Genomic DNA, 23,402 nt, shown 5'->3' on the forward strand with positions numbered 1-23,402 from the left:
CACCAAGATTTTGAAGAGGTAAATTAAGGGTTTTGCACTCTGCAGACCTCCCAAACCCTCTACACGTCTCATTTTTTTATGAGAAACGGGGCATGCAGAGAGTTTGAGCGGCTTGCAAAATGCTCATGGGACTGGGGGGGGGGGGCAAAAACGAGCAAAAAGGGCATGTATAGCCTTTCAGAGGCTTGTAGAGTGCTCCTAGGAGCTGGGGGGGAGCGATGAGCAAAATATGGCCCATTTTTCACTCATTTTTGCCCTCCCCAGCCCCCAGGAGCACTTTGCAGGCCTCCTAAAGGCTGTGCATGTCCACTTTTGTGAAGGGGGCAGGAGTTCAGGAGGCCAAAAATGCTGTATTCAGTGTATAAGACACACAAATTTTCACACACATTTTTTTTGGGGGGGGGAGGTTATACTCCAAAAAATACGGTATATGAGTGTTTTCTATTTTTAATCTTGATCTGTCTGATCTCTCTTTTTCTTCTCTCTCTATGTATGTTCATATTTTGACTCTTTTCATCCCACCTTAAGCAATGTAGGAAAGTGTCCTTGATTAAATCAGTCCATTAGGCTGACTGATTCAATCAAGTCAACCATTCCATCTAGTTGAATGGTATCAACAATGACCTGGATCATCATTTCAGGTTTTCAGAAAGGAGCTTTTCCAGACTAAGCCCAGACATACCAGGACCTTCTGCATACAGAACACGTGCTGTGCCAGGGAGGTCTAATTCTTTTTCTTCGTTTGCCAAAAGCAGGAAAAGACAGTGTCTCACATCTTTGTTTTCTTTCTTTCTTTCCTCTGCAGGCTTAAACAGGCATTCAATCAACAGATGCAGAAATGAATAACTCCACGAACATAAGTTATTTGGAGGACAGAATGACCCTGCCAAGTTCTTATAAAACAGTTGAGGTTGTCTTCATTGTCCTGGTGGCTGGATCCCTCAGCCTGGTAACCATCATTGGGAACATCCTGGTCATGGTGTCCATAAAAGTCAACAGGCACCTACAAACTGTCAACAATTACTTCCTTTTCAGCTTGGCCTGCGCTGATTTGATCATTGGTGTCTTCTCCATGAACCTGTACACACTTTACACTGTGACAGGCTCTTGGCCATTGGGGCCTGTGGTTTGTGACTTGTGGTTGGCCCTTGACTATGTGGTCAGCAATGCTTCTGTCATGAATCTTCTCATAATCAGTTTTGACAGGTACTTTTGTGTGACCAAACCCCTGACCTACCCAGTCAGGCGGACCACTAAGACGGCAGGGATGATGATCGCAGCTGCCTGGGTTCTTTCTTTTATTTTATGGGCACCTGCCATTCTCTTTTGGCAGTTTATTGTAGGAGAAAGGACGGTACCAGATAAGGAATGCTACATCCAGTTCCTATCCAATGCAGCTGTCACCTTTGGCACAGCTATTGCAGCTTTCTATCTGCCTGTTGTGATCATGTCCATTCTGTACTGGCAAATATCCCGGGCCAGTAGGAGCAGGGTTAAAAAAGACAAGAAAGGGGGAGCCCAAAACCAGGATCCAGCATCCCCAAGTTTAGTTCAAGGGAAAATAGGGAAACCAAATAATAACAACCTCCCAACCAATGAAGATGGGACCGAACACAATAAAATCCTGAACGGTAAAGCCACTGGGGAGCCAGTCATGGAGAACTGTCTTCCAGCAGAAGAAAAGGAGAGCTCAAACGACTCCACCTCTGTCAGTGCAGGTGCTTCCAACATGAAAGAGGATGAAGCAATCACGGAGAATCCTCGAGCTTCTGTCTCCCAAGTGAACGCGAAAGTGGAGAATTCGAAACTGACCTGCATTCGGATACTCACCAAGTCCCCCAAAGGAGATTATGGTGGCTCTACTAATACCGCCGTGGAGATTGTTGCCACGGATGGACAAAACGGGGAGGAGAAGCAGAACATTGTAGCGCGTAAGATTGTCAAGATGACAAAACAGCCTGCCAAAAAGAAGGCCCCTCCTTCCAGGGAGAAAAAAGTGACCAGGACTATTTTGGCTATTCTGCTGGCCTTCATCATTACTTGGACACCATACAACGTCATGGTACTCATCAACAGCTTCTGTTCGTCTTGTATTCCCAGCACCGTATGGACAATTGGTTACTGGTTATGCTATATCAATAGCACCATCAACCCTGCTTGCTATGCTCTTTGCAATGCTACTTTCAAGAAAACCTTTAAGCATCTCCTTATGTGTAACTACAAGAACATAGGAGCCACAAGGTAAAACCAGAATAGTGGGCCGGGGGGGGGGGGGTGGACTCCAAATTGGGGGGAAGAGAGTTCCAGATTTTATAAAACAATGCCATAGCACTTTATGCTCTAGTATGAAATCAAGAAGCTGGAGAACATGACAACAAGATGAGATTTTGTGCTCCCACTCCAATAACTGAAGATGATAACTTTTGGTTCTGCGATTCATTTGGAGGGAAGGCTATAATTGAGTATAAGACCCCCTGAGACAATGTTCCTTCCTCTCTCTCATGACAGAAGGGCTTTTGAATTCGTTCTTCATCTGTGGGCACAACCTGTCCCCGAGAAAGTATTCTGAGCAAAGCTTTTGGGGGTTTGCTTTGCTAAAGGAAAAAACTATACAAAAGCATTTCAGGAAGCAGGACTGAGTAGGTATAATCAAATATTCCAGAGCCATTTATCCAGTTTGTGTGTTCATTTGAAACTGAGAGGAAAGGGAATGGGGAGGAGGGGGGGCAGACATTTAGCATACTTCATGGAAGCTATAAGAAAAACTGGAACAGCAAACATGGAATAATTCCAGTCAGTTTGTTTCTGAATTATTTATTAATATATAATGTTATGGAAATGCAAAAAAGGGAAAGGCTTGTGTTTAAGGAGTTTACTATTAATACAGGTAGTTCTCAACTTACAACAATAATTGTGCCCAATTTTTTGTTGCTAAGCGAAACATTTGTTAAGTGAGTTTTGCCCTGGTTTCATGCCACAGTTGTTCAGTGAAGCACTGCAGTTGTTAATTTAGTAACATGGTTGTTAAATGAATCTGGCTTCCCTGTTTGTAAGAAGGTGAAAAAAAGGTGATCAAATGACCCTGGGATACTCCAACCGTCATAAATATGAGTCAGTTGTCAAGCATCTAAATTTTGATTGTATGACCATAAAGATACTGCAATGGTCATAAGTGTGAAAAACAGCCGTAAGTCACTTTTTTCAGTGTCGTTGTTACCTTGAATGGTCACTAAATTGTTGTAAGTTGAGGATACCTGTAGTTACCTCTCTTTTGTGGCTTTATTAAGGGGGAAAAATATACTTTACCTCATAATAAGAATGTTTTCAGACAAGCTTCTAAAATATAGTACATCGACTTTCCCCAGCCTGATTTCCTCCATTTTTGTTGAGCCTGAACTGTGATGATGGTTCGGTGTTATGGCTAGGATTAAAATCATGCTAAAAACAAGCCATACTCTGGTTTGTTTGGGTTTTGGGTTTAGTGTGTTGTACAAATTGGCCATTGTGGTTTGTAAATGATGATTTATGATACAGTATGATACATCAACCCACGCAATGATTTAGCAACCAAACCATGGATACCAAAGTTTGGGCTTAACTTGAGATGTGAATCCCACCATCATGATGTAAAAATGTTAGAATTTTGATTGATTAATTGATTGATTGTCATCATGATCATTTCAAAAGTACCTTGTGTTCTTTGGACCTTTGTCCTTGGATCAGATTTTTCAGTCATACAGAAGGGGAAATAAATGGAAATAGTACAGCATTTAGCACACCTTAAGATCTTTTTGAGGATGACTTTTGAAAATGGAGTGACTCTTCTAAAGAATAAAATAGGCAGGTAATATTTGCAGCAACAGTGGTACATTGAATAGACGTCAATAAACGAATGTCATTGTGTAGGTTCATGGTTCAGTTAGCAACTGTATTTCCTTTCCATTGTTTCTTCAAATACACAATCTGATGAGTCATACTCCATACCCAGGGCTGAAACCTATATCATATCTTGAATTGTTAATATATTACATGTCCGGAAAGGTTTCATTTTTGGATACTGCCCTGCTTTATAAAACCAAACAAGGGAAAATATGTGATCAATCAAGATCAGATGACCAAATGACAGTGTCTTGCCTGGAATTAATAGCAGGATATGAACACCAAAGAGGCCAATTCTTGCAAAATACTCTTAGATGCACCAAAATAATATCTAGCGTCCTTGGCTTTATGTCCATCAGCCTCTCCTATTTTCAGTAGACACTGAGCAGACAATCATAAATAACTTCAGAAAAAGCAGAATTGGCCAGTTCAGAGTTCAAATCTACAGAATCTTTAAATCAAAGTTTGCCAGTCCTATATGCTCATCACTATCTTGCAAACATTTTTCTATTATGTCATTAATACAAATTCATGGAATCAGGTGTCCCAAGCATCACGTTGCTGAGAAAGAAACGTAAGTCCCAATATGATCAATCTTCATTATTAAGAGATATCCTAGCCAGAATCAACCCCAAATAGTCAAGGCTATTAATATTTTTTAAAAAAAGCTTCCCAAAGCTTTTGAGATATTTTCCTTCTTTATTCCAGTTAAATGTATTTGCATATATTTTAAACTTGAATGTGTAGGGAAATTCTCAGTCATCCAGATCATGGTTGTCTCAAAGGGGATTTTTCAAAAGACAGCTGGACTTTCTTTTCCTTGAAGATGTTTCCCTTCTCATCCAAGAAGCTTCTTAAATTATTCAGGTTAAAACTGAAGACATTTCTTGGATGAGAAGTGAAATGTCTTCAGGAAAAAAAACAAAGTGAGCCCAGTTGTCTCTTGAGAATAACACTTTTGGGACTTAAACTGGAACAGCACATACATTTGGGTTTCTATCCATACCGTATTTGTAATGGAATGTTTTTATCCTAAATTACCTATATTTGAAAAACATGAAGAGGGGGAAAAATACTCGAAGAATGGAAGGGACAGAAGTCATTCTCCAGTCATATCCATCACAAAATGTACAGAAAATTTGGCCATTACAGTACTAGTTGGCGTTATAAAGCTATTACATAAAATTGCTTTATATATTGAGCGATGAGGAGGAAAGCTTAAATGATTCTTAGAGCTATGCACAGCTTTGAGGGGTGCTTAGATCTGGCCCGTGGAGTCGCTCTGGAAACAGCGAAGGACCATCCCGTGGCCCTCCCGAGCTCTGTTTTCACTGGCAGAGGGCTGCAGGAGGCCATCACAGCCAAAAACGGAGCTCGGGAACCCATTTTTGCTGGCAGAGCACTCGGGCCCCCACAGGCACCCCTGACATGAGTGATGTCAAGCTGGCTATGCTGGGAAGCTTCCAGGACCCCTTGCTTCTAAACCAAAATAAAAGATTCATGCAGAATCCCACAACTGTGCCAAAGCTTCAATCACTACAGGAGAAGGAAGATTAAGAGGAACTTTAGAATACTATCGCCTCCATAACACATATCTCTTCACCAGAGGAAATGTAGGTTGTTTCTTCCCATAGGCCTATTGTTCATCTGAATCTTCTAAAGCTTACAGATAAATATCATGACCAGGGTGGGTTGCTGGCGGCATTACTGCCAGTTCAGCACGCATTTAGGGGTGCATTTGCACCTAAAAAGGTGTGTATATGTGCACAACATTAAAGGGGGGGATTACATTTTTGCAATGAAGATTGTTCTATGCATTCTATGTTCTATGAACCAAAAAACAAAATGGCGGCCTCGATGATAGAACCAGTTTGGGGGCGTGGCAGTCTGAGTTACTACTCACTCAGCCGAACCAGTAGGAACCCACCTGTGATCATGACACTTCCGTATATTGAACATGCTGGATGACGAAAAAAATATCTTAGTGAAAATGTTTGCTTCTTTTCAACTACAAGCGGCCACGTAAAAGATCAGAACTTCTGTAGTATCTGCTGTGTTCACTTTTACAACCAACATTCCTTCTCATCCAAGCATCTCAGTTTCATTAACCCCCTTTGCTTACACCTCGGTTTCACTAACTCTTTTTCTCACACCTTGCCACATTCCTAGACAAGTGACAAGGTAAATAGACACAACTGAGTGAGGCGTTTGCTTTTCAGTGGATCTTGAATGAGGAAAAGAAGGAAAGCACGGTGAAGAAACCGCCCACTGAATCTATCTTCATCATGTTGGTTAGAAGATCCATCTTTGCTAATTGTCACTATTAATATCCTAGCTAACGTTATTGTTTTATATACTGCTTCTCATAAGTCTGCTTTCCGAGACCCAATAACATAAATGATTTGGGACAGGCTGACAACCACTTTCAGCTATGATTTATATTTATTTGGGCGGGTGGATGAGAAGAAGGAGGGGAGGTGACCATGTCACACATAATGATGAATTTGGCATAGTTTTCAGGGTGTTGTTTAACTGTGATGTGCTTATTTTGAGATTTACGTTGCAGTTTTCATTTGTTTCCCATTTCAAAATGGTGGAAATTTATGGTTTTCAGCAGACATGGTTGGGAGGGGCTCATAGGGCAAAAAGGGGACCTGAGGCTACAAGTTGCCCACCTTAGCCTTATTTCTTTTTGATATTCAGTTGGACAGTTTCCCAAAAGAGCTAACGGCACAGATATTTAGACATCCACAGATTTATACATTCTTTGACCAGATGGGTAACGTGATAGTAGACTTTGTTCCAATGCTTTACCCATTTGTTTTTCATTCAGATCGCCTTGAGAAATAGTGTTTGTCATTCTGCTTGAGTTCAAAGGCATGTGAAGCCTTATATAACATCTCTGGCTAAAACAACCTCTGACTCAGAAGCTGTTTTAGAATCATTTACTTGGTTTCTCCCTGTGCCTCTTCATAATTTCTCATGAGTCAGAATGATAAGTGACCATAAACTCACCAGCAATTCATGTTCATCTCCAAACATGCTGAAAATGATGAAACCATGAGGGTTTACTAGGAATAGCCATGCCGTAGTTATATTCCCACCAAATCAATTGCATGTAATCCACACTTGCAGAAGTCTTCTCAGTATATCTTCATATAAGATAACTTTCTAAAGCAAGATTTTTTTTAAAAAAAAGTTATAGTTTGTATATTACATGAAAAGACTGGACTGAATTCAGTTCATAAACATAAACATTTCTTAGTACATACAGTATTTTTTGGAGTATAAGACGCACCATTTTCCCTTAAAAAAGAAACTCCCGAAACTCCGCCTCTTCACCAAAATGGCCGTGCATAGCTTTTAGAAGGCTTTCAAGGAGTTCCTGGGGGCTGGGGAGGGCAGAAATGAGCAAAAAATGGTCCGTGTTTGCCCCCAGCCCCAAGCAGCACTATATAAGCTTCCTAAAAGTGATCCATGCCCTCTTTTTTTTACAAAAAATGGGCCCATTTTTGTGAAAAACAGCCCGTTTTTTTGCTCATTTTGCCCCCCCCTCCCGGAACACTCTACAAGCCTCCTAAGGGCTATTCATGCCTTTTTTTAAAAAAAAATGGGCTCGTTTTCATGAAAAACTGGCCATTTTGGGGAGGTTTGCAGAGTGCAAAAACTTTTTTAAAAAATGTTCCTCTTCAAAACCTTGCTGCGTCTTATACTCCGGTGCGTCTTAGACTCCGAAAAATGCATTACTTTATTCAGAGTGGAATCACTTGAACCATACATCATTTCTTCAGAAGCCACAACAAACTCTCCTTTGACAAAACAGGAATGTTTTCTCAACGTGATAAAGGATAAAAGGGACGAATATGCACATTTGGCTTACATGCAGCTGGTTTTTGATCCCCCGAAGCAACATCTATGTCATCTTCTAAATGCAGCCATAGAAAATGGCATGCCAGAAAAAATTTCCAAGTCCCAAAGATTGACAAGTCTTTAAACATGTTACTTCTCTGTGTGGAGGAGATATGGAAGAATGCTCAAACATAATCCTACTTGTTTCATTCCACCTCAAATATAAATTGGCTAACCCGTGCTTAAAAATAAATCTAATTTGCATTGTAATGAAACTGGAGGCATGTAGAGCAGGTTAGAGAAAATAAAACATAATAGTTGATTTTATTGGGCATAATCAGGGAAGTGAAACAGTAATATACTGGATGATTTCTCCTTCAAGCACTCAATATTTATTGAGATTTATTGACTTACGTTTAACTGGTGATTGTATTTTCCATGCTAACCATATCTTACAATAAGTCCAGTACAGCACATCACATTTTTGTCAGCTAATCACTCTACAAACTTCAAAAATTTAGAGAGAGCAGGGATCACTTTAGAACTTGTTTAACGCTAACCTGGGTCATAGGTTTTCATCCAAGAATTCCCTCATCCATATTTTGGATTATTCATAATGTTATCTGAGCCTGGGTAGATCTGTGGAAATGGAAACTGGAGATATCTTAAATACATTTACTAGTGAAATTTTTGAGTGCCACTTCTTCGTCTACATCAGGGGTGTCAAACTCACATCATCAGGGTGGTGTCAAATGACGTATTAGGACTCGCTAAACTCTTCATAGGCATCGCCGGCAGGTGACACATCCGGCCCCTTGGCTAGGAGTTTGACCGCTCTAGTCTACATGCTTAGGATCTCATTGCACAATTGCAATACCTAGACTTATAAATTTACAGAGCTATATCATTTTAGAATGGGACTTCTTGTTGCATCCACATATTGTAGGCAAAGATACAATATTTTACCTTAACATAGCACTAGTTTTGTAAGTATGCATTTACTGTTGTATTAAATGGAAATGCTGATGTTGAAATCCTCTACTAGTGCTGCAAATGGCAATGTTTTATATAAATAACTCTGTTCCTTATGGTTTCCTTCACAAGTATTGGAATTATATGGCCCATATATCTCAATAAACATGGTTGTTAACCAAGATGGCTGGGAATTCTGATAATTTTAATCCAGAAGAGATCAAGATAGGGAAAATTGCTCCATTTTTATGAAATCAAGGGATGGAATGATATGAAATTGGGCATATCTTTCTTCTAGTGTATGGACCAGAGATTCTACTGGGCTTCAGAATAAAATTTTGTTGCTAGCTTGTTGCGTCTAGAATTCAAACTTTCTCAAAGTTAATCAGTATTGTATAGGCAATCCCTCTTTATTTAACAGTATTATAACCATCTTTTAAAAGTGTTCGGTAATAAGATTTTTGTTATTTTTCTAGATTCTTATACTAGAAAGTTAGCCCAACTGAACTGAGTATAATGTATACTCAGAAACAAGAATTTAGTGTTTATCATTCTTCCCTTAAGCATTCAATGGAGTGTGTTAGTTCTCTCTTTATAGTGGGTTTTGGGATGGAAAATTGAATGGTTTTATACCCACCATTCCCACCTCTTAGTATTGCTTGTGTAAGCATCCCTCTTGCACTCAGATTCTATATGCCCGAAATTTGTATATTTATTTGGGAATCCTTAAAAGGCAGGATCTTATCTATATAGATGGAATCAGTGCACAAATATATTACTCAAGTTTCTTTGGGTTAGAACCAAGAAGAAAATTAGTTAGTTTCAGGGCAATCAGGTTAGTCTTTTACTCCACCTTAGTGTTTTGATTACAAGACCACTTTGAAACACACTTATTTTCTCATTCATTTGTAGCAACTTGTGACTTGCCTATTTGAAAATTATGTTCTCAAATCATGTGAGAAATCAGGAAATCCAGGCAGTTCAAATGAATATAAAGATTTATTACAAGCTTAAGCTCTCAACAAGAATCTGAACTACTAACGGTCAAAGGAAATTGGCGGTAGATAAGAGTCAATGGAATTCAAGGTGGGCTGGACTTAGATCTCTTGTGGGCTTGAAAAGACTCAAGACTGATGATGCATTTGACTCCGCCCTCAAGCCCATCCTGGTGATCTGCCATAGATATTTTGCTGCCTGAGTTGGTAGCTCCCTCACCCACATCCTGATTCCAAATTTCTATCAGTTCCCATTACATTTTCAGTAGGACTTTCCTTAGAAATATGTCATATTATTGCACTTATCTATAGTGCAGTAGTTGAAGCTAACCAAAGGGTATATGGAATTTAGAATAACAGACTTGGCTGGGACCTTGGAGGTCTTCTAGTCCAACCCCTGTCCAGGCAGGAAACCCTACACCACTTCAGACAAATGGCTATGCAACACCTTCTTAAAAACTTCCAGTGTTGGAGCATTCACAACTTCTAGAGGCAAGTTGTTCCACTGATTAATTGTTCTGTCAGGAAATTTCTCCTCAGTTCTAAGTGGCTTCTCTCCTTGATTAGTTTCCACCCATTGCTTCTTGTCCTGCCTCAGGTGCTTTGGAGAACAGCTTGGCTCCTTCTTCTTTGTGGCAACCCCTGAGATATTGGAACACTGCTATCATGTCTTCCCTAGTCTTTCTTTTCATTAAATAGACATAGCCAGTTCCTGCAGCCTTTCTTCTTATGTTTTAGCCTCCAGTCCCCTAATCATCTTTGTTGCTTTTCTCTGCACTCTTTCTAGAGTCTCAACATCTTTTTTACATGGTGACCAAAACTGGATGCAGTATTCCAAGTTTGGCCTTACCAAGACATTTCAAAGTGGTATTATCACTTCACATGATCTTGATTCTATCTCTCTGTTTATGCCGCATAGGATTGTGTTAGCTTTTTTTTGGCAGCTGCTGCACAATGTTGGCTCATATTTAAATGGTTGTCCACTAGGACTCCAAGATCCCTCTCATAGATACTACTATTGAGCAGTAACTGTGAGAGGGATCTTGGAGTCCTAGTGGACAACCATTTAAATATGAGCCAGCAGTGTGCAGCAGCTACCAAAAAAGCCAACGTCTCCTCCTTTTCACCATGCAATCTCCCCAGGGTTCTGAAACCTTCATTAAACATCAAAGACAAATACAAGGAGGAGACTGTAATGGGACTTTACCAGAAGGAATGCTATGAAGCCAGAATATGATTCTTGTTGACCCTAGGCATTTGGTTTTGTAAAATCTTTTGGTGAATACATGTCTATGGGTGTAACTTTTTCTAAAGTTTTTAATCATCCAGTTACTTTTTTTTAAAGGTCCTCATCAGATATTCTAATAATGGATAATGAATAATGTAAACTTGGGTGCTACTATCAGTATGCCAAGAGGGATTTGTGACTTTAGGAAATTATTGAAGAATGTATTCCTCCCCTGTAGAAATTTGTAACAGTCATTCATCCAATTTCTCTACCTACAAACCTGATCATTTTCAAAGGTCATTTTTTCCCCAACTCTGCTTAAATCTAAGTTGAACATTAGTAATGCGACAGTCTTCTCCATTACATTTAAGTCAACAAGGTCGGAGCAAGGTTAGAAGGAGCTTTTTCTTACAATATTGAAAAATGGTTAGAAGCATTAAGAGAACTAAAACTATAGCTATGGCCTCCTAGGATTATGTATAAGCCAATGGTGGGATCCAGCCAGTTCGCACCTATTCGGGAGAAACTGTTGTTAACTTTCTAAGCAGTTCGGAGAACCGGTTGTTAGAAGAAATCTGATTTTATTTTTTCCCATTTTGCTAATCCTGTAAGGAAGGCAGGAAGGAAACAGTCTGGTGTTGCTTCTAGCCTAATCTTTATTGTCCTGCTTACAGAAACTGCCCCTCCAGTTAACCCTTATTACATTGTAACAGCTAAGGTGAAGCCTCCATTGATGTGAGTGATGTTGAGTTGGCCATGCCCACCCAGCTAGTCATTAGGGCAGAGAACCAGTTGTTAAATTATTTGAATCCCACCACTGGTATAAGCCCAGCTCAAACCCATTCATAAGCATAAGTAAGAATAGTCTTTGTGGGGCAAGGCAAGGTTAGGTAAATACTACATGTTGCAAAACACTAGGAACAACTAGACTAAGGGGACCTAGAGTTGTCTCTTTTACAGTACAATATAAATTCTGGGAACCCACTCAAACATATATTTATTTACTTATCTTTATGAACTTCCTTTTCCTTTTGAGAAATTTAAGGGAGTATGCACAGTTGTCCCAACTAATTCATTCCTGAATATAAAATGGGAGTTATGTGAGGCATTTTTGGCCTAAATCACTCAATGAGTCCCAGACTGTGTAGGGATTTAAACTCTTTGGGTATAGCTTTTGTTAACATTTATCAAAGTTTTTTGCCAAGCGCTTCTATCAGTTGTAGAATTCATTCAACTTATTCAAGATTCACATGCAGTGATGACTTTCTCTCAGTCCTCATAGTAGTATTCTAAAACTGTACCTACCTGGGAGTAATTAACATTGACCTCAGTGAATCAGCATTCTAATGCTTACTAACCCTTGGTGTGTGTTAGTGATTCTGTGCATTAGTAAGATTTTATCCTCAACCCTTCCAAATCCAAGATCTCATTTTCCCCCAGAAATAGTTTTTTTTTGGTGTTATTTTAATTATTATAGATAATGCATGTTATCATAAATGTTATTATAATTGCATATCATAATAGTGCAACATTTATTTAATAACATGTCAGTATTTTGTCCCCCCGCCTCACCCGACAATTCTTCTGTATTGTGCAATGATATTGAAATTTTATTTACCATTTATGATGTGAAGGATTGGGGCCTCTATTGCTCAGTTGTTGAAATCTGGATTTTTTTAAAAAAAAATCCTGTCTTTGGGACTGTGCACAAGGGACCACTAAAGGATTACATAACTACAGATATTAATCCCTCCTGTTTACTTAATGATTCCATCTTTAAAGGAAAGATTAAATCACTGAAAATCCATAGGGGATTATTTAATTTCTCATGGTGTCACTGTTTCCCCTACCCCCCAGATTTACAGGATATTTTGCATTCACATCATGTCATTTCCATTTTGAGGTGTGCTTCCATAGGATGTAAATATGAATCCTTCCCTCCCTCCCTCTTTCTTTCTTTCTTTCTTTCTTTCTTTCTTTCTTTCTTTCTTTCTTTCCTTCTTTCTTTCTTCTTTCCTCTGTGAGATTTCCATTTACTTAACAGATTGACAAAACTCTTTACTAGTTCTAATTAGTTGCTGCTTCTGGCTGGGTCTGCCAGTGTCACGTTATCACGTATAGCTTTAAAATGCTGCTTTCAGAACTTAACAGTGTCATCAAAGTGTATTGGTTTGAATTGACATGGAATCACTGCAATGTGAAGTTTTTTATTATTATATGTAACAAGTAAAACTATATGGATAAGATATCAGACATCTTTCAATGTGTACCTACTTCTACCAAGCAACGATGAATAGTTTCATTTATATGTTGCAGTTCTGGAGAAGAAAATACAATTGATATCTATTCTAGTCTATTCCTATCTATCCCAGACATTGTCATTTTTTAAAAAATATCAGAGCTGGCCCTAGGCATTTTGATGCTGAGGTAGAGAACCAGATGAGATAGCTAACTACAACTTTTGTTTCAGTTTTAGATAGCAAGTGATTTAGGGCTTGTAAGCTATTAAAGGTAAAGGTTCCACTGCACTTGTATGCTAGTTGTTTCCGGCTCTAGGGGGCGGTGCTCATCTCCGTTTCTAAGCCGAAGAGCCAGCACTGTCCAAAGACGTCTCCTTGGTCATATGGCCAGCATGACTAAACACCCAAGGTGCACGGAGTGCTGTTAGCTTCCCACAAAAGTGGTCTCTATTTTTATACTTGCATTTTTTATGTGCTTTTGAACTGCTAGGTTGGCAGAAGCTGGGACAGGTAACGGGAGCTCACTCCATTATGCAGCGCTAGGGATTCAAACTGCTGACTCGCCTACCGTCTGATAGACAAGCTCAGTGTCTTAGCCACTGAGCCACCATGTCCCTTGTAAGCTATACCAGATGACTTATACTTCAGTTCAACAATTTGCTCCACTTCCTGACATCTGCTCCAATCGTCTCCTATTAACAATAGGGCTGGTGTTGTACAAGGCAGAATTTCAGAGTACTTTAATCTCTCTGATGGAGTTCCTGTCAGGAATGTTAACATGCTATTTCTCGTCAGGTATTAATCTATGGGAAATTCCTTACCAAGTTGTTCTTTTGATCCCAAGAGACCCTCTTAGGATAAAGGGACTATCCAATGTCATCTTGAGACAAGGTAACTAAGTAAGATATATTGTACATTAGAAGACAGGAATCCCTTGTACTCCATGCAATGTTGCCAGTGAATTAAGGGGACTGACAATGCTTTTGTAACTGAAAGGAAGTTGATTCAGTGAAATCAGACCAAAGCTTTTCAAAGTTTTTTTTAAAAAAATAGTGGCAGGTATAATTGTTTGCAATGTCCTGCTGATAATATCATTGTTAAATCCATATCTCCATGGACAGGTTCAAGGGACAGTAATCAGGGACCTCATTTTATTCTTCTCTTGTAGTGTCTGTTTGTTCAGAAGTTGAATGAATACAATTCTCCTGTGAGGAGTTGTGTTATGCTTCTTACTCACAAGATTGTGTACAAGCGTCTGTTTCATATTGAAACACAAGAAAAAGAGAAAATGGAAAAGTGTCTCACTCATGGTTCACCGCTTTTTGTAATATCTGAAGAACCAGTCATCAATATCCATTCTGTTGGAATTATTGTCTTCTTTCTAATTTCTAGCTATTCATATGTCTCGATATGTAAAATCATCGTTATTGGCACTCAGTGTAACCAAAGCACCTCTAATCAACTTCTCACAGGCATATTAAAAGATCTGCCTACACTGATAATTCTAGACTTTGTCATATATGGTGGGAAAATATACCATGGCCATCTTACCCAAATGATCAGTCTCCACTTACATACTATCATTTTATGTCACTGTCACGCACATATGATTTCTTATGGCTCGACTGCCATAAAATATTCACATTCAGATTTTGGTGGGGAGTTATTTTGTGGAAAGACTAAACTGGACGACGTGTCCATAGGTTGGGCCCTTTAAATGGCACAGTATCACGAAAGAATTAATCTCTAAGAAACAAAATGTCCACAGTTCAAATGACACCTGAACCATAATATAGAGCTAGAAGGGTCCTTACGTCTGCTGGAAAGAATGGAATGGAATGGAGTGGAATGGAATGGAATATAAGAATTTGACTGAAATAAATGGCTGTGTAACCTCCACACATCCTGTAAAAGACAGTCCATGACCTATTTGAGTATTCAGTTTTATATGGGTAGCAAACTGACTATTCTTATAGGCACTAAACCTTAAGAGAAATGGTCACAAAACAATGTGGAGAAAACAGCTTTCCCAGGGACAAGTCTATTCCCAATCCTGCTAAGATCCATCCCAGAGGATTTTGACACTCTTTTCATTTTAATTTGCTTATTGTCATTGGTGGATTTAGGACTGAAAGAAAAAGTACCAGATTAGGCCACTTTTCCTACCTTCTTTCTCTTAGGGATTCTGGACCCATACTAACATCCTTTCTACAATGGTAGATCAGCTAGAAGCTCAGCAAAGGAACAAATATTTTTTCTTGACAGTTTAACAGCACATATCGTATTTTCTGGAGTATAAGACGCATCTTTCCGCCCCCACCCCCTTAAAAGAGGGTGAAAATGTGGGTGCATCTTATACACTGAATGTAGCCCCACACATCCACCGGCCCCAACCCTTTGGCCTCTGCCTCCCAGCAATTTACCTCTGCAGCGAACAGGGAAAATGGGGCTTGCAGAGGTGGCAATAAACTATGGCAATCCCTGCAGCCTGAAACAGCTGATCATCGGGAGGCCTGTGCTTAAACTGAAATTGAAAGTGAAACTTGCTGTTTGCTGCAAGGGGCAAATTGCTGGGAGGCAGAGGCAGATTTCCCCCCCCCTTGTTTTCCTCCCCCAAAAGCTAGGTGGGTCCTACACTTTGGAGCATCTTATACTTAGAAAAATACGGTACCTTTGCTGATAGTCCTTTGGGCAAAGAACGCCTTTTGCTCAACATACCAATCAGTTTGCTTTCTAGAGCAATGTGGGGGATTTGATTGCTTAGGACCTGCCATTAAAAAGAATTGGAGGAAACTCTCAGTCCCTGCCCCTCAAAATCTGGCAATGCTCTATTGAGTGGAAAGAATTGTGAAGAGATTTACTGCTCTTGATTTGCAGTTTTTGGAAAGGAGAAAAATCTTCTCAAAACTACTTTATAAAGAATCTCCTAGATGACCTGACTTTTGACATCCATCTGTATTTGCTGTAAGAATTAAGGTTCATATAACCTGACACAGTTCCACCCAAGCTACTGTAATTCTACTGACTTAGTTACAATAAATCATCATTTAACAAACCCATAATCCCTTGCGGGTGGAGTCTGGGCAACTGAATGGAGCTAGCAGAGCATTTAATGGCCAGATGCCCTTCCTGTCACCAATGCAGAGCTTTGTTCCGCAGATATAGTCTCATTGTGCCCAGAGAGAAAAATTTCTGCCTCTACCTAGGACCAAACTCACAGCCTCCTGATTGTGAGGTGAGAGCTCCACCTCTAGGCTTAGTTACAATAAATCTCATTTGATATTTCATACAAGGGAAATGCAGTAGCATTGGGAAGTTTCACTGTCTAGTTGGTTTGCTATATTGTTACTTATTTGTATGAATGACTGCAGAGATGAAGTGTAAGTAGCTGCTGTATGCTTTTTCTATTGACTTAACCTCCATGAATAGTCTTCCTAACCATGTAGCAAGTGACCTTCCCCCATCTATCCCCAAAGTGGCCTTGCATTTGGGAAAAAAAAACCCAACATCCTAACTACACAATTGATCAACCACATAATTAATTTTGCTGGGATAATTATGAAAGCATGATTGGTTGAACACATAATTTCCCATTATTGAGTATACAGTAGAACGAATCTTGTTATTTGTTATAAATTGGTCTATTTTTTTTCCATAGGCAGCAAAAATAATATAGTCACTGACTTCCCCACAAAATGAAATTGCTTGATATATATGTGTGTAACACAAAATATGAAATCACACTGAAAATCCTGATCCCAATTGTATTTGCTTACATATTTGATGCATTTGTCATTTCAACAAGTGTTTTGGGAAATGATAATATAAAAATAAGAAATGGAAGGATAAAGATGAGTCATTTTTTAATTTCACTTTCTCAACGGAGACATAGTGACATCAAATGGATTCTTTTCTATCATCCCATCACATCTTGGAGGATAAATGATATTTAGATGTCATTAATAACTCCATCCGATTTTTACAATTACACCACAAAGACACCACCATCCTGTGGTGGTGAATTATAAAATGGTAACAATAAGGGACTGTCGATCATTCATAAATGGACTTACAACAATTTATTCTGTATCTACTACTGTCAAACTAAGGAAGCTGATTAATGCATTTGTAAATATCTTACCAGTAGCGTGTTTCAACATGACCAAAAATAACTTGGCCTGTGTACAGTTATAGTACAATATATCTAACATTGTTGAACTTCAGTTAGAATGTAAATAAAACTATATGAATGTCTGGTTACTCTTCAAACTGTGTAAAAGGAAGAGTGCAATCCTTGATTATTATTTTTTAAAGAAAAATTGTTTGGTGTTTTTTTTTTTTTAAAAAATCATGTTCTTTTACAAAGGCCAGAATTAAAAATTGCTGTAAAAGTGAAAAGTTTCATTACTTGCAAAAGTTGCTTGGACACATGCAACAAGGAAGAACATAAACTGATTTATATTTAACAAAGCTTCCAAGCACTGGCTATATTCTTAATAATGCCATATATTTGATCTCATTAAAATAAGCACAAATTTATGGTTGACTTCATGGAGCCAAACCACAGTAATATACATATATGCATATATATATAATATAAATAATAGCTATATATTTATATACTCTGTATAGATATATATATTATTTAAACCATACTCATGCAAGAAAGACTGATGAAGAGAAATACCTCTGAGAATCTACATAATGTTGCCAGCCATCAAAAATGGAGGAAAGAAATACGACCACTGTATTCAAAAGTTGCAACTTCACAACACGTTACACCAGATATGAAAGAGCTGCAACCTGTCAAGAGGCCAGGGCTCCGACATCAATGACCTCGTGCAGGGCTGAAGTGAAAAGAATATTTGGGAGACACAATTGAAATTCCAAAACTATCCTACATGCAATATGTATGTTCGTACTTCGACCAAGCTGTATTCCTAGTTTGAACGTTACATTAAGATGCAAGATATATGAGCAACTAATAAATATGTTTTTGTATGTGTTACCTCTGCTCCTTCTTCCACCATCTTGCGAGGTTTTGCAGAAGCAAATGCTCCCAGGTGAAGAGGATTTTTGCAACAGTTTTCATATTACCAATCCAAATGTTGCTATTAACTCAACTGCAATAGAGATGTAGTCTCAACTGATGTGACAACAGCAGTAATTTGCAAAATAGCTGAGCAGCAAGTGCTGTATTTCAGAGCTGGAATAATTTAGTGTTCATGAATGGAACTTTAGGGATAAATCAAAACAGACTGTGCTTTCTTCCAAATTAATAGCAATGTGTCCTGAAGCCTCTTGACACCCTCTTATACAAAAATGAAGACAAAGTAGACCTCCCAGTTCAATTATTTTATTTTATTTTGTTAAAACTTTTGATCATTCCCAGTTCTCCTCCTTTATCTAAGCATACATCAGTCAGGTCACAGAGTACCTCATTACAAGAAGATATTTGCAGACAAATGCAAAAGGAAGTCAAGCATAAAAAGGAAGGTTAATTTGAGGTTTCAAATAAAATAAGAAAAAAGCTTTCTGAACTCAAATTATTACGTAGCAATTTCCTTATAGATTCAACATAGTAAGAGAAATATAACATAATCATTTACACCCCCCCCCCCAAAAAAAAGCCTCAAGGTTCAGGCAACAAAAGAAACAAAGCTATAAGAATTAGGGATTGGAAGGGGGAAGGACAAATCAGAGTTATAGAAAATGGGTGCCAGCAAACGCAGTATTTATTTATTTATTTATTATTTATTTATTTTATTTGATTTCTAGACCGCCCCCTCCCCCCGAAGGGACTCCAAAGTAACCCCAAACTTTTCAACCGGATGACATCCTAGTCATAATAACTTCCATTAACATCAAGGAAGCAAAGTGTGTTATGTGTATTTTTGCTTAACGTCATTTTGATGGCATGTTTAATCAATCAAAAAATCTCCACTTTTTCATATTGTGTCCAGGATGGTGATCAGATGTTGCAACCCAGGAATGAGATAAAGCGTGTCTAAGGTGAACTGAAGACCAAACTGGGCAGTCAATTTAAAAAGGAAGAAAGCCCAGCGTCTGTTTGTTATGCAAGAGCTAGATAAAGTGTACATATATCTGCCCTAACATTGTGATCGTTGCTATTCTGGATAGTCAAGAAATAAGTTTTTTTTTAAAAGGGAATTAAACAGTAATCTTATGCAGTTAGGAACCAGCACTGAGGCACAATTTCACATTAATTATGATAAGATTATATCATGAATAGTTCACTCACCAGGGTCTTCATTGTTTGTGTTTTCATTTCAAAAACAAGCAAAAAAAAACCACCCTTAGAATAAAAGAGAACAGAAACTTCTGCCAGATCCAAACAATAAAGATGGCATTATATTTATTTGAAGAAAATACTGAATTTCCACCCAAAAAAATTACCTTTCAAATGGATTTGCTAAGAATATGTTTTGCTGTTCAATTTTGGGACCCAATTGTTACATTCAGGAAAGTTGTAAGTATAGAGCAATAAAAAAGGTAACTGGGCTTTATCAATACAGTAATAAAATTTTATCAACTTTGTTTCAATTTGTTTAGATGTTATATTTATGTTATTGAAAAATATTTTCTTTAAAAATGATACTTTAAAAAAAACTGCAAATTTTAAACTGGGATTGTCAGTTTAACAGAGTAAGTGTCAAAATTATATTTCAGGCTGAATATCTCTTAGACAGGCATGGAGTTCAAAAATGTCAGCAATGAGTTTTCTGCCCGGTTGCTGGGTAGGCATGGCCATGGTGGACCTGGCCTTGCTGGCCTCCTGCACCATGGCAGGGTGGGCATTTTCACCTTCCCCAGGCTCCAGAGGCTTTCCTCGAGCCTCTGGGAGGACAAAAACCGCCTCCCATGGACTCCAGAGGTCTTCTAGGAGGCCCGTTTTCCCCCCTCCCTGAGCCGCCGCACAGCCCTTGCACTTACCTTGCATCCAAAAGGGGCCACGTGGAGACTTCTGGGAGGGGTTCTCCTTGGAAGTTCTCTGAACCAGCCATAATGCTAACTACAGGTTCTCCTGAACCTGGGCGAACCTGTAGCAGCCCACCCCTGCTCTTAAGTATGTCATTCAACCTTTAACTTTGGAAATACAACTGAAATCTCACAGAAAAGGAATCAAGCATCTGTCCGGATATCATCTCTCAAATAGTACCCCAAACATCCATTTTTTTTGCATTCAATCACTTGGATTTCATATATAATAGCAATAACAATAGCACTTAGACTTGTATACCACGTCATGGTGCTTTAAAACACTCTCTAAGGGGTTTTACAGAGTCAGCATATTGCCCGCTGCAATCCAGGTTCTCATTTTATCGACTTCCAAAGGATGGAAGGCTGAGTCAACCTTGAGCTAGTCAGGATCAAACAACCTGCCAGTGGGCAGAGTGTGCATGCAATACTGCATTCTGACCATTGGGCCACCACAAATACAAGTCAAAATATAAGCCTGGTGCTGATTTTGTTTTAAAAAAAATCTTCATTATCATAGGAAAATTATAATTTGGATTTTTTAAAAAATCTGAAAATCCATCATTCCCATAGAAATGGTCTTAATTTATCAATTTGCTTAAAAAAGCCTAAACTTATAAGAATACGAATTCCTTAATTGCATATATTGAAGCAACCTTCGTTTTCATCATATTTGTCTTGCCCCATGAATTCATTAGAATTTTAGATGCTTGTATCAGTATTAGTCTAAGGCAGGAGTGTCAAACTCGTGTCGTCACGGCATCGCCATATCCAGCCCACAAGTTTGACACCCCTAGTCTAAGATAAACATTTGAAATCGTTACATGTACTGTATAAAGAAAAAGTTCTTTAAAGGAATTTGAACACCAGGTAAAATAGACATTATAGATGATGGTTCAGTTATCCACTTCAGGATATATCTAGCAAAGCACATTCCACATATTTTCTCTCAACTGTACATATTTCTTTACTGTAGGCAACTTCTGGAAATGGACACACTCCACTCTCTGCGAATTGCTTTCTTTCACAATTAATTTCTTTTCTTTCCTTTCCAAAGCAGAGAACCCCAGTGGCAACTGTGAGGGATTAACCCTTTACAACTATTTGCCTTATTAGACAGAAGGGACAGTGAAACATAACAAGTTGCTCATCACTCATGGCAAATCAAACTGGAGCTGGTAATGACATTAGGAGCACTAATGCAGCTTGACAGCCTGCTCATATTAGCCCTTCTCCATCGATCTGCATTAGCATTTGTGTTAGCTAATACAGTATGCTACAAAAGTCACTTTCCAGTAATATAACTGCCCATGAATGTTAACCTGAAATGACAGGAGATATGCAAAAGAGAGAGGCTGCTAATCAGATTGGACTGGCTAATATGACAGAGCAACCTGTGATTTCAACCTATGATATCCCTACCCACCGCTTTTGCATTATGCTGACAAAGAGAACTTTCTGGGCAGATCTCCTTTTCATTTGGAAAATGAAAATCTGGAGCAGAAAATCGTTGTGCTTTTCCTTTCTCCATGAAGGCAGAGCATAATCTGAGCCAGGGTTCAACAATTTTGTTTCAAGAAACCAAACTCTGCCCTTTCTGTGCCAGAGCCCGACACAACGACTCTGGGTCAGAGTCCTACACAGTGTTGCACAAAGTATTTCTGCTTGTGGACAGAGGCCCTATAGTTGGTGCTTAAAATTTATTTCTTACCCAGCTTTCTTTTATATGGACAATTATCACATGATGTTTTTTTTTTTTTACCATGAAGCTTCATGACCTAAAAGTTTGCTTCCAACATTAAACCATAAATCATCTCTGCACCATACTAGTTCTTAGTGAAATTGATCTGAAACCTACATCTAAACATGAGATCTCGCTTCTTGACTAATGCATGGAATTGAAAATGGTTTCATTTTTGTGTTGTTGTTTTTTCCAACAGTAAAAAATTCATATTGGCCACCAAGATTGCAGGCAAAAGGAAACCACGCTCAATTCTTACTATCTAAAGGAGAACATGCACATGTGTTGTCCCATACAAGATTGTCCACACTTTTTTCCCTCCTTTTCATCTGCAGATTTGAAGCCTTAGCACAAAAAATGTAATATCTAAAGAAGTCCAAAGACTTAGTTGTCCCAATTATCCTTGTTGCAACTTATGCTTCTCAATGCTATGGTATTGTAAGAGCCAGAAATCCGAGTTTAGTGTAGCAATGCAATCATCATCAATCATCATCAATCATCATTACCATTATCATCCTTTTAGCCACTGTCTACCCACTCTATCAATTATTTACCCACATATTACAATAACAACTTACATAAAAGGAACATTAATTATCAACTTGGAATGCATACTATGAGTCAGAAATATTAAGGCTCTGCTAATATCTCTCTTGTAACATCTCCTATATTCTGTTCCCTAGTGATGGAGATTTCAATTTTTATATCTCACTCTCAAAAAAATGGTTTTTCAACTTACTTTATTGATAATGACCAAGATCATTGTGACCATTTTCTTTTAATTTCCTCAACATTCTGTATCCTGTATGTCCACATTTCTTGATCTGTAAAATCTCTGAGGATTTGATACCATCTTCTCTTGGGCTTCAGCTGAAACAAGAACGGCCGAAGAAATTGTCTGTTCCGGAGATGATTACACAACAAAAGAGAGGACACAACAAAAGAGAGGACATCTTCCTGTGCTCAGCATGTTATTAAATTGTGCAAGGGCCCCTTGCCCCACTTATGAAACTTTCGCCAAGTTTTTTTCCCACTGGAGATCAAAGCACAATTTCTTTGCCATTAAAATGAATTTTAAAAGAAAAAGATGCCATGAATAAAGGTTGACTTTCACTGACAGCATCCTGTTTCCTTGCTGACATTACAGGCGTGTGTTTTGCCATTGAATTCTTCCAGATTTTTTTGGGGGGGGGACTTCTCTATCTAGCCTGCCATCCTAATATTCCCTGGTAGTCTCTGAAGGACTAATCAGGCTTGACCTTCTTAATTTCCAAGCCCATGCATAGTCAGCCAGATGCTACCATCTAGACAAAAATTGAATTATAATGATTTAATAAACCACAGTGCTTATTTTTGATAGAATAAGTCTCATTACACTCCAAGGCAGTGTTGGCAGCCTGGATTGTAATGCCCTGGAAAATACTGGTAGCAGTAAATTTAGTTATTGTGCGCTTCTAATTAAGCACGGTATAAACACGGAATAAAAACAGCAATTAGTA

The 23,402-nt window shown here is 38.6% G+C and overlaps 1 protein-coding gene across 2 annotated transcripts; it reads left to right on the forward strand.

Moving 5' to 3' along the window:
• Positions 1 to 838: 838 nt before the first annotated feature.
• CHRM2 (cholinergic receptor muscarinic 2) lies at positions 839 to 23,010 on the forward strand (the record flags this gene model as incomplete). 2 transcript variants are annotated; one of them, XM_081958341.1, is made up of 2 exons in its annotated part: positions 839 to 2,639; positions 22,774 to 23,010. In XM_081958341.1, the coding sequence occupies one exon, from the start codon at positions 839 to 841 to the stop codon at positions 2,243 to 2,245; it is 1,407 nt and encodes a 468-aa protein (XP_081814467.1). In that variant the 3' UTR covers positions 2,246 to 2,639; positions 22,774 to 23,010. The 2 variants fall into 2 exon arrangements, with proteins under 2 accessions (XP_081814467.1, XP_081814466.1); XM_081958340.1 differs by lacking the exon at positions 22,774 to 23,010 and adding an exon at positions 16,822 to 17,499.
• Between the last annotated feature and the right edge of the window lie 392 nt (positions 23,011 to 23,402).

The sequence above is a fragment of the Natrix helvetica genome (genome assembly GCF_964273705.1).
Source record: "Natrix helvetica genome assembly, chromosome: 6".
Lineage (NCBI taxonomy): Eukaryota > Metazoa > Chordata > Lepidosauria > Squamata > Natricidae > Natrix > Natrix helvetica.